Source organism: Delphinus delphis, chromosome 12 (assembly GCF_949987515.2).
Source record: "Delphinus delphis chromosome 12, mDelDel1.2, whole genome shotgun sequence".
In the NCBI taxonomy this organism is placed as follows: Eukaryota; Metazoa; Chordata; class Mammalia; order Artiodactyla; family Delphinidae; genus Delphinus; species Delphinus delphis.
In genome coordinates, this window is record NC_082694.2 from 30,174,658 (window position 1) to 30,187,164 (window position 12,507).

At 42.7% G+C, this 12,507-nt stretch overlaps 1 protein-coding gene across 1 annotated transcript in view; it reads left to right on the forward strand.

Moving 5' to 3' along the window:
- PAIP2B (poly(A) binding protein interacting protein 2B) overlaps nt 1–9,950 on the forward strand; it is a 43,942-nt gene extending 33,992 nt beyond the window's left edge. Inside the window, exons 2-4 of the mRNA XM_060026409.1 lie at nt 753–901; nt 4,221–4,397; nt 5,377–9,950. Of these exons, the coding sequence (XP_059882392.1) occupies nt 764–901; nt 4,221–4,397; nt 5,377–5,433 (372 nt within the window). The 5' untranslated portion in view covers nt 753–763 and the 3' untranslated portion in view covers nt 5,434–9,950. The remainder of the gene's footprint in view (nt 1–752; nt 902–4,220; nt 4,398–5,376) is intronic.
- The last annotated feature ends 2,557 nt before the right edge of the window (nt 9,951–12,507 follow it).

The following is a 12,507-nucleotide window of genomic DNA, read 5'->3' on the forward strand; positions in this document are numbered from 1 at the left end:
AAAAAATGAACACAAGAAGCTCATCCAACCTTTATAATACAGAAATACAGGATATACACCAAACGACAGTGTGGCTGTATTAACATAGAAATAAGAAAAAGAAGATGATGGCGCATCATGCTGTTACTGTACGAATGGATCCTTGGAGAAGGGTTGTGTGTATATGTACACACGTAGGGGAGGTCAGGAAGCTTATATCCACCACATTGTTAAACATTTTTAACTCTGGATGGTTAGACGACTGGTGACCTTAACTTTTCTCCTTTTTGCTTTTCAATACAATTAACATGTATTATTTTTGAAATATGTTTTAAAGAAAAACACATCTTAAGAATCAGAATAAGGGGCAGTTGTTTACAGTGTTTATTAAGAATGCATTTTCTCTACCTAGTTAAATGTTAATAAGGAAGCTGTGTGATCTTGGTTACGTTCTAGAACCTACAGAAATTTGGCTTGAAAAAATACTCCCCACCCTCGGCTCCCAACCCACTTGCCTAGAAAGGCTAACTGAGCCTAGATGTTTTTTTCTTTTAACTCTTAAAGCGTCGTACATCTGTATAGTTGGTAAGAGGATATGGCTAGTTTTGTAACAGTTATAGACTAGCAGTTTCTATTCATCTATAGTTAATAACTTTGATTTAGAACTTCAAAAGCATCTGGAAGAATCTTTTCATTTCCTTGATCCTTTTATCCTTTTTATCCTTTTTTTTTGCTTTTTGGATCATTTTATCCTTTCTTTTGCTCCTGTTTAGGTTCTATCATAATGAATGGATCCAGTGTGGCGAATACTTCACCCAATATAAAATCCAAAGAGGACCAAGGGTTAAATGGGCATGATGAGAAGGAAAACCCATTTGCAGAGTACATGTGGATGGAGAATGAAGAGGATTTCAACAGGCAGGTAAAGAAGTGAAAGGCTAATGAGATGTGTAATTCAACAGCTATAGTATTTTACCGTCAGTCTGTTACAAGAGAAATGGGTTCATTGGCTTTAGAACAACTTGAAAATATGTAGAAGCCTGGTCTGGGCTGACCAAGAAGCAACTTCAGCTGCTGAGACCAGATTGAAGATACTTTGGAGGATGATATTGAAATGTTTCTACCATGCTAATTAAAAGAGGATCAAATACCGTGGTGTTCTGGTGTAGACTTCTGGGAAACAGCAGCTGTGTGCAGACAGGCCAGCTTGGCATGCCACACATAGGAACTCAGAGACTGGCAGAATGCAATTCTGAGATAGGGAGTGTATTAGGTGGGGGAAGGCTAGACTGCTTCCACAAAGATCCAGCAGTAATTCATGGTCTTATATCTCTGTGGCGTTAACAGCCCAAGGTAAGCATTCCAGGTAGACAGGTGACTCTTCAACTACACGGTGCCCTCCATGATGTTGCTCTGCCACGCCCAGGGCATTTTATCAGATGCAGGATAACTGGAAGTCAAGCCACAAGGAAAGGCAGAGAGCCAAATGTCAAAGCAAAGATCTCTTTTTAACCAAGTGATGCCAAAATGCTCACATCCCTTCTGGGGACATGACATGATTAATAGTTACATGGCCATATCCAGCATGAGAGACAGGAAATGTGATTTTAACTGAATAGCCTGGTGCTTTGGGGCGAAGGAAACAAGTTTAGGGGGGCAGCCAGGAGTTACCACCCCATGTGGCCCATTGTGGTATGATCTGTGTGAATAGTACATAGACCATGCTTCCTGTCACACCTCTGGGCCCAGGTAACTTTTTGTGGGTTGTGCCTGTGAATAAGGGTAGATTTAATAACAACAGGGAGCATGTTGTTATGCTCTTGGGGAGAGGAAGGGCACATCTTGAGCAGTCATGTTAAATCTTGTAGCTTGGAAATATTTTCTAGTTGTTATTTTAAGTACTTGATATTTAAAAAAAGAAAAGTGTGGCTAATTGTAATGTTGAAATAGTATGTTTAAGTCTTGCTACCAGTGACTTTTCCTTTGAATTCATGAGGTTAACTGTATTGGCTGGCTTGGGTGATTATTTTTGCTTGACCGGCCCTCCGGTGGTGGCTCAAGTGAACTGTGAATCTGTTACCAGGCTTCCTGCAGGAAAGTCATGGCCAAACAAGAAGCGGGAAGCCTGTTAAAATCACACTTAATCTCCAGAGTGAAGCATACTCTTTATTAAGAGTTAACAGTGTCTGCAAAAAAGTGTAAAATATCCTAGCTATATATTGCTTTAGATTAAGACAGTCTTTAAGAAACATGCAGTTGGGGACTTCCTAGTGGTACAGTGGTTACTAATCCGCCTGCCATTGCAAGGGACACAGGTTTGAGCCCCGGTCTGGGAAGATCCCTCATGCTGCAGAGCAGCTAAGCCTGTCTGCCACAACTACTGAACCTGCGCTCTAGAACCCGTGAGCCACAACTACTGAAGCCCGTGTACCTAGAGTCCATGCTCCACAACAAGAGCCACCGCAATGAGAAGCCCGCACTTCACAATGAAGAGTAGCCCCCGCTCACCTCAACTAGAGAAAGCCCGTGCGCAGCAACGAAAACCCAACTCAGCCAAAAATAAAATATATATATATATATATATATATGGAATTTAAGAAAAAAAATGTCATGAAGACGCTAGGGGTAAGACAGGAATAAAGACACAGACCTACTGGAGAACGGACTTGAGGATATGGGGAGGGGGAAGGGTGAGCTGTGACAAAGCGAGCGAGCGAGAGAGAGAGAGAGAGAGAGAGAGAGAGAGAGAGAGATGGACAGATGGACATATATACCCTACCAAACGTAAGGTAGATAGCTAGTGGGAAGCAGCCGCATAGCATAGGGAGATCAGCTCAGTGCTTTGTGACCACCTCAAGGGGTGGGCTAGGGAGGGTGGGAGGGAGGGAGATGCAAGAGGGAAGAGATGTGGGAACATATGTATATGTATAACTGATTCACTTTGTTATAAAGCAGAAACTAACACACCATTGTAAAGCAATTATACCCCAATAAAGATGTTTTAAAAATGTATATATATATATAAATTAATTAATTTAAAAAAAGAAATATGCAGTTGTGTAAATACTCATATTATTTCTTCTTGTTTTGAAAGTATACTACATTGATGACATCATTTTCTATTGCTATGCAAAAAAGTGTTCTTTATATCTTTCTAAGGTTATGAAAGTATTTTTTCTCATGTAGGGGCCTCAATACCAGAAAAATGGGCCAGAAGCCGGGAGTTGGTTTTGATTTAATCTCCACTATCCAGGTAGTGGTCTAGTTACATAGTTCCTGTACCCTTTTCATATCTGAAAGATGGGGAATTTAATATGAATCGCTTCTCAACAAGATTGAGAAAAGAATTTCAAGCTTTAAAATGATTTTCTGTAAGTGCCATATGAGTGGAAAATATCTGTATCACATATTAGAAGATCTGTGAATACCTGGAATTTCTGCTATTTTGACTATTTCCTCAGCCTTATTTTTGATGGAATTTGGTTGAAAATTTAAAAATTATATTTTCTCTAGCTTGTCATTAGAAGCATCATAATTCTTAGTAGATCTCATACAAGATCATTCTTTTTTTTAATTAATTAATATTTATTTTTGGCTGCGTTGGGTCTTCGTTGCTGCGCGCGGGCTTTCTCTAGTTGGCGGTGAACGGGGGCTACTCTTCGTTGCGGTGTGCGGGCTTCTCACCGTGGTGGCTTCCCTTGTTGCAGAGCACGGGCTCTGGGCACACGGGCTTCAATAATGGTGGCCCACTTAGTAGTTGTGGCTTAGTAGTTGTGGCGCACGGGCTTAGTTGCTCCATGGCATGTGGGATCTTCCCGGACCAGGGCTCGAACCCGTGACACCTGAATTGGCAGGTGGATTCTTAACCACTGTGCCACCAGGGAAGTCCACAAGATCATTCTTTTTTTTTTTTTTTTTTTTTTTTTTTGCGGTACGCGGGCCTCTCACTGTTGTGGCCTCTCCCGTTGCGGAGCACAGGCTCCGGACGCGCAGGCTCAGCGGCCATGGCTCACGGGCCCAGCCGCTCCACGGCATGTGGGATCTTCCCGGACCGGGACACGAACCCGTGTCCCCTGCATCAGCAGGCGGACTCTCAACCACTGCGCCACCAGGGAAGCCCCCCCACAAGATCATTCTTAACTGCATAGTAACAACCTCTGAAAGAAAGAGGTAGAGAAAAAACTGGAAGGTGTGAGTCCCACTGGGACAGTACGTCTGAGCTCTTCCCCTTTGCTTGCTAGGTGGAAGAGGAGCTGCAGGAGCAAGAATTCTTGGACCGCTGCTTCCAGGAGATGCTGGATGAGGAAGACCAGGACTGGTTTATTCCATCGCGAGACCTTCCTCAGGCCATGGGACAGTTGCAACAACAGTTAAATGGACTGTCAGTCAGTGATGGTCATGATTCTGAAGATATTTTGGTAAGAGCATATGTAGTTCCACATGTGACATAGTGAAAAGAATGTAGGATTTAGAGTCACAGACTCTCTTTTTGGCCCTACAACCTTGGGCAAGCCCTGGAGCCCTCTGAGCCGCTGATTCTTCACTCATCACCTGGGCATTAATAAGGGGGTGCGTTGAAGATGCACTGCACCTCTTAAAGCACTGTGCAAATGTGATGGTTGCAGCATCACCAACTTTCATTTTCTCCCATGGGCTTTTCAAAGCAGAACTGGGAATAAGGATAAAAATTTGAACATGGAAGAGGTTTGGTTTCAAATTATCATTTGCTGCTGTCCTTTTCTTTTGCTATCCCTCAAATCTGTATTTATAATTTTGAATGATGCTGTTATAAAAATTGCCTGTTCACTTTGGAAGGAATATACTCTTAAGAGACCATCTTCCACTTATAATTAGAAGCCCAGATAAATTAATTCCTTGCATTCCATGTTGGCCTAATGTCAGAATTCTGTAAGTGATATTGTTCTCACACAACTCACTTTCTGAATGATTGTGCCCTGCAGTTTGATGAGGTTTTAGATATTCACAAGAGAGTAGATAACCAGAGAGTACAGAAAGATGAAAAAAAAAAAAAAAAATAGGGATTGTGGTAACCAAACTACTTTGATGGAGTACTCTGATTTTCATCAAGTTAAGGTACTAATAAATTGAAAAAGTATTTTTGGAGTCAAATTTAAATGAAATTTAAATGAAAGCATCATGAAGGAAACAGGAGTCTAAAGTAGGAAGGAGAAAATGAGGTTAGCAGGGCTTAGTACATCAGAACATTGAGAGCAGCCCAGCAAGAAACAACTCAACAACAGCTTGAGTTGCAAGGAATTCTATTTTTTCTCTCCTTGAGGCTGAGAGGAAGGTACTGGTAATAACGGAAGCAAGGAGAAAATACATTTTAAAGTACAGCTTGCCTTGGCATTTATTATCTCTTGGTTCTTATTTCAGAGCAAAAGTAACCTGAACCCGGATGCCAAGGAATTTATTCCAGGAGTGAAGTACTGAGCTGACAGAAAGCTTTGAGGAGAACTTGGACGTCCCCACATCTGGGGACGACGCTGCACAAAAAGGCGGAGCTGAAGAGGGGGGCGGGACGGGCAAGGGGTGCACAGCGGGGAAAGGGGACAGTGGTTTAACTCGACACTGTGATTGGAGTCACTAATGTGCTCAGTCTTTCTCTACAAGCCTCTGAGTATTTCTCTTTTGTTCTACTGACTTTCATTTGGAGCAATTTCCTATTATTATTAGCTTTTTGATTTAGGGAAATTGCAATTCCCGCCCCCCCCCCCATCAGGAATGTTCTGCTGTATGTGTTTAAACAAAATAAGCTGACCAAGAAAATCTGGGTGTTTAAGAATGCCCTTCCCGCTCTGCTGTATACTTACCAAGGGCAGTGAACACCTGGAGCACTACTTACTCAGTCTGTTAAGCTGGATGGGAAGAGGGATGAGTGGAAGAAGCAGGTATTGTAAACCAGAATGCACAGCTCCGTGATCCCTGGGAGTTTCCTGTGATGAGCTGGGATTACCAGTGGCCTGCTGAGCCCATGTCTCCCTGCCTGAACCCCATTCAAGGAAACACAGGCTTAAAGTACTGGAAACCAACAGGAGCAACTTTCATCAGCCATCTGGTTGATGAAAGTTGTAAAGCAGGAGAGGACTGGGATGGTGATTGTCACCTGAGCCGTTCAGTTACTGTTGGCCTACTCTTAAGCCTCTGTTTACAGCTACCATCAGACTCAAAATTTACAAGGTAAAAGAGCACTAGAGTGGATTTGCCATTTCGTCTCATGGTGTCTAGTCCCCTGTCTCCCCTCCACCCCAACCCTACTCTGTTTTTGAGAAAAGGTAATGTTACCAAAGGTGTACGAGAGGCATGCGGTGCTGGCCATCAGCGTCAGCCTGGAGAAGTCATCCTTGAATCCTCTTAGTTATGTCTTAAATTTATTTTGACAGTTTTTTTCCAGCCCCATGAGGACTTGGTCCACCTGGTACCTTACTTTCCTTAGAAAGGTTTGTGCACTTTCACAAGTCAATGTATTTTTCAGGACACTAGCAAGAAGCTCAGTTCACAGTTTGGATGCTTCTTCCCACCTTACAGAATTATGCAGAAGAACTCCAAAAAAGCCTAGGAGAGCGAGTCCTGTTTGACCCTGTGACTGTGTGACCCACCAGGACAGTTGCGGCAGTTATAAAATTTTGCTGTTCCCCCATACCCAGGTTTTTGAGTTTTCTAGGTTGGACTTTCTGGGTGTGTTCCTTTCCTGCCCACAAGTCACAGGGGTTTTTGTTGTCGTTGATACTCATAAGGAACTAAACTTGGCCCAGGAGCTGCCTTTGTGTGCTAGAGAAGTCGGTGGGAGAGTCAGGTCTAAAAGAGAGCATGTCCAGTCCTGGCCGTTCTCCCAGGACGGGCAAGGACTTGCAGGGGCCTGAGGAGGACAGTGGCTTCTGTATGACTGCCACTGTCTTGTGTGATAGGCCTGTCAGGAAAACATCATGTAACTTGAAATAAAGTCTGTGTAAATTCAGTATGTGGATGTGGGACAGAGGTTGGAAGGAACGGACTAGGGTTTGGAAAATTTAAGAATTTCTCCTTTTTCTTATGAGGTCCCTTGTTGACTTTTTTGAACAGCCACAGGTTTATGTCAGATTGAAAATATGAACCCACATCTTTTCCTTGTTTGAGTCTTTAGGATGGCATCATTTGAAAAATGCCCTTCCTTGTTAGGTCACATGTCATAGGAGAGTAGTTTAGGGAGCTCGTATTGTCAGATGTGCTCATGAATTCCCAAAGTCTCTACCTCGGGAGAATGGAACTCTTAACTCGTTTTCAGGCAGGGCTACGAATAAAGAAATGTCTCAATTCCAGCTTCAGCTTTCAGCTGGAATTGTTGCCTCTAATAAGGACAGGACCTAGGAAGTTTGGAAATAGAGGACTCTTTCTTCCAGGCCGCTTTTCCTCCTTCAATCTGCATTAACTTGTCCAAGCTCAGAATTCTGAAGGCTGCTGGAAATGTGTTGGGATTGCAGAAAGAGCCATTGTCTAGACCGTGGTGTCTCCATCACAAAGAGCAGCATGGATTCTTGTGTGGCTCCTGGTCTGGGAAGTCCACAGGGATCCAGATCGAGCCGTTTCTTCATCCTGAAGCAGGCTTGCCCTTCTGACACCAGGATAGGCTAAGGTATTAGGTGTAGTTCAAAGGGCTTGTTTTCCCATCTGCTGTGGGGTTTCATCTAGGATGTCAGCGTGGTTGCACAAGGCATATTTGGTCAGGACTAAGAAAGCTTCCTTCCAGCCAAGCAGTGGAACCTGAGGGCTGGCCATTCCAGTCCCACTCAGACAGTGCGCTGACTCAAGATCAGGAAGCAGCTAGCAGTGTGACCCCCTTCTTAACGTGTAGGTCTGTGCTTCCAGCGGTTCCTCTTGCAGCGTGACCTTTTTCTCCATCTATTTTATGTTGTGAGGTGGGAGCACAATTGTCACCCAGACCACAGGCCCAGCTATAGTCAGAGTTTGCCAACTCCTTAACAGGAAATGCGTGTGGGTCTTACTGGATCTTCACTGGGGAAAGGCTGGGAACCTCTATCTCAGACTTTTCCTCGTAGGAGAGGTTCTGGGTGCAAGCCAAACTAGACACCTTTACCTTTTAAGGATGAGGCTGGTATTATAAGTGATGATTTTGATATTGAACTTAAGCCACTACTCTAAGTTTTTTTAATTGGCAACTAGAAGTTTAAGCATAGAAACAGAACATGTATTTTCAACAATTGCCAATTCTGGCTGGTCCCAGTGTTAGTTTATTAGTGACTGATTTTGTGATTATTGGACTCTAAAACTCCAAAATGAAAATGATTTTATCTCCTGCTCTTCAAGGGGTAAAAAACAAAAGAAATACCTTTTATTTTCTCCTGCCCTTTGAACTGCAGCAGAAAACTTGATAGATACAGCCTAGGCCTGAGCACCTGCACCTTTGGGTCTTTGGAGCAGTTTCTGACTGCGGCAGTTGACTTTCGGGGATCACATAAGGTCAAACCCAAAAAGATTGCAAGGACCTTTGCAGCACCTTTAGTTTCCAAAGTCAAAACATCTGGGGTCCCTTTAATTAAGGTTACGATGCTAATTATAACTTTAAAATGTTTTTAGAGGTAATCAGCATTTTTCAAATTGTGGATTGCTATAATGTCAAAGTTCTGGCTTGATTTTGAAGATGCTGGGAAGTAAGGAGGTGAGTCAAACACTCTGACTTCAGAGTAGAAATTAATATATGTCGGGAAAGTTGTGTGAAGAAGTAGCCAAAGGAAACAGCTTGACTGAATCTTCTTGCATTGGTGCTGCTGCAAAGCCCATGTATAAACATCAGGAGCCCAGGAATCTACACTCTTGAGATGGGAGGGGGCAAGTGTTCTTCAATAAGGGTCCTGGCATCACGGGTTAATAATGTTGCTTGGTTAGGTTATGCTGATGTATGGGTTCAGGCAGAGACCTGACAAATTTGACCAAGATTTGGAGACATGCACCTTTTGGGAAAGACTGTGTATTCCTAGCCACTCTCCTCCGGGATAAATGTAGACCTCGTTAGTTTGGGAAGTTGATGGAGAGAACAGGAGGGTTGACTGGGATCTAGTGAGCATCAGGAACCTTGGTCTCCTCCTACCTCTGCCCATGGTTACCCATGTGAATCGTTTCCCCTCTCAGAGATCATTAGTTCTCCTGGTCCCTGGGTAGTACGCAGAGTACTTTTCTGCAGCCAGTGCTCTGCTGCCTTGTGAATTTCATCACAATTTTGTAAGGTTTTTTTTCCCCCATTTGTTTTTAATCTTGTCTTTATTTCTCCCATCTTGAATCTGCAATTAGTGACAAAGGACAGGGGAATAGGAGGCTGACCCAAGGAAACACTCAAGTTTCCTGCTTGTTACTTGGTCTCTGCCCTCACTGCCCAGCCCCCCACTGCTGTCCCCAGTCGAGATTTTAGGGGGGGGTCATACAAATAGGACAGCTGAGTACACTGATCTCTATGGGACGTTAGCCAAGTGATTCACCACCCTACCCCCAGGGGACAGAAGAGAAATCTACAAAGGGACAGATGCACCATCTTTATTTTAAAAGAAAAAGCCCCTTTAGATTTTGTTACTAGGAGTCTCATTTGTGAGGTCTGCTGAGTTTTCTTCCCCAATCCTACCTTCTTACTGGCTACCTTTTAATATTATAAATAGTAAAGAAACATTCTATGTACTATAAAAGAGTACAATGTTTTCACTCTGTAACTCAACACTAATTGATAATCCTGTACTGTTGATTGTGAGCCTTCAGAAATGTTTAATGCTTGACTGGTGGTTTGCGAGACAGGGACTTTTTTTTTTAAACAACTTTATTGAGGCATATTTTACATAACATAAAATTCACCCATTTCAAGTGTACAATTCAGTGATTTTAGTAACTTTCCTCAGTGGCACAGCCATACAGTTCTCAGTTTTAGAACATTTTCATCCCCCTCAATAAGATCCTTCATGCCTATTTACATGATAATACCTGTTCCTAGCTCTAGGGAATCACCCATCTTTCTGTCGCTATAAATTTGCCTTTTCTGGACATCATCTCAATGAAATCACACAAAATGTGGTCTCTTGTATCTGGCTTTTTTCATTTACATATATTTTCGAGGTTCACCCATGACATAACTCGTGTTAGTAGTTTGTTCCTTTTTTATTGCTAAATAATATTCCATCGATGGGTATATGTTTCGTCAGCAGGGGGTCTTTTAAACATGGATTTCAACCTCCTGTGGTCTAAATGGAACCCTGAGAACATAGGGCTCCTGGCGGGGCTGCTGCGCATGTCAAAGGGACGGCCTATCAGAACCAGCTGCGTCATCAGAAGCTCCACGAGGATCCTGACCTGCTGCAGAAACTTTTATAATTTTGCAACTTCCTTTTTACATGAAACTTCTGTGCTGTCTACACATCGGGCTTCTGAAGCATCTGATAATTAGATTAATAAGTTAATGAGCATGTGTTTGAGTGGACAAGAAAGTGAAACCATCAATACTGTGTTGAATATTTTTTCCTCCCCGACAAAATGGAGGAATCTCTGAACTTGCTCAATAGCGTCGTCTCCATTACAAAGCGGAACATGTGTTAAAGATCGTGCTGCCTTTGTTAGACGGATTTGGAAGGAAAGAGGCCAGCCAGCAGAGGCGGTCAGGAGGAGAAAGGGAGTGGACTTTGCGGTACATCCCAGCGGGTCTGTGCACGGCCCACGCATCTGCTGTTGTGGACGGTGAAGCGCCGAGCGTGCCAGGGCAGCTTACCACCTCCAGCAGGCCCAGGCCTGGACTTTGGACCTTTATCCCTATTTCTCAAGTGTTTTAAAAGCTGTTTTTGTTCCTTTTTTTTCCCTAAATACACATCACATGGTAGTTATTAATACTTTGGGGGAGGGGCAGGGCTTTAAAACTGAAGAAAATACTTTTCATAAAAATATCAAAAATGGAAAAAAAGTTACTTTTTTAAAAATTTGCTATACAAACCAAATGGCAGCTGTTGAAAATCTCATTAAAATGAGAATAAAATGCATTTGCTGGCAGTGGTACCCTTTTTCCTACAGTTGGGTCATTATATCATATTACAAGGGGGCGTGTGCATGGTACGTGTTTGATTTTGTCTCAACATGGCTCACAGTTTTAGTTGCCCAATTTTCCATTCTAAATGGTGTTACAAAGTAGTACAAGCATTGTGTTGGAAGTCACAGACCTGAGTGAATCCCACCTCCACCACTTTGTGCCTTTGGCCTGAACCTGTTTATTCGTAAAGGTGTGACACCTTCCTCCTGGGGGCTATTGTGAAAATTAGACCAAATTTAATTTCAAAATACTGCCTGGCATATGATAGGCACTTCATACATGGTAGTGATAGTGGCAATAATGTGTGTGGCTTTGAACAGAGGCGGTAACAGGAAATCCTTGGGTTTGAAGGTCAATTGGATAGCTGATATTTTCCTGTTCCTGGGGAAAACTGCCTCATCTAGAAAACAAGTAAAGGGCTTCTGTATCTGCCTTTCAACTACTGAACAAGTTGGAGAACCTGCTAGGTACCAAGCATTGTCCTGGGTACCAGGGCTGCTGGAGTTAACAAGCAGACATCATCCTTGCTCTTGTGGAGGTTAGTCTGGTAACTCTTACTCGGTTTACACCTAGCTTGAATCTCCCAATGATTCTCCGAGGGGCTTTATAGTAAAAAGATCATGGGACCAGACCACAGCCAATGGGTTTTGTTTTGAGTGCTTTTATTTGCCTCCTTCCTACAATCAGGTTTAAAAAAATCTGAGCTGACTTGCCTATTTACAGCTTTTTGAGATAGTTATGTCTATACAGGGCCTAACTATTCACAGCCTTACAGACGTGAATGGTGTATTCATTCACTTAAAATTTTCATTAAACTAAGTACATTAAAGAGAAGTGCAGATATTGTAAGCAGTATAGTCCATAAATTTTTACCAACTTTCTGTTGGTATAAGGTGTAACGGTATACTCATTTTTAATCCTTATATTAAAAATCCTTAGAGCACTCATCACAGCTAGAAGACATTCAGTGAACATTTGCTGAATGGATGGCGCAGAAGAGGCCATGCTGTCCACGACATCACACAGGTAGATTAAGGCAGTGCCGGCCTCTTCAAGTCCATTTCTTGTTCCCAGCTCTCTTGTTTGGCTGTTATAAGCTCAGATGAGATGAATACATACATATTCAATACCTTGGCACTGCGGAATCCCATTAATTGCTCCTGGTATCTTATTAGTGAAGGAGATTATAAGTTTAAAATTAAAGGGGGAGAATCTCATCAAAAATCACTTATGACCTGCACTGCAACCTCTGTGTAACAGAGCCTAACTGGAGAATAAGCTACCCCATCACATCTCCTTTGACCAATGGAAAAAGGAACACAAAGTGACCTTGTGCAGTTTAACATTGCCTTCATTTTTTCAACTAATATTTAGTGAATACTTATGAGCTGGCACTAGAAAGTCAGTCAAGCTGTGCTCTAAGCCCTCCACTGTCCATCTGGAATAGTAGAGCCTGG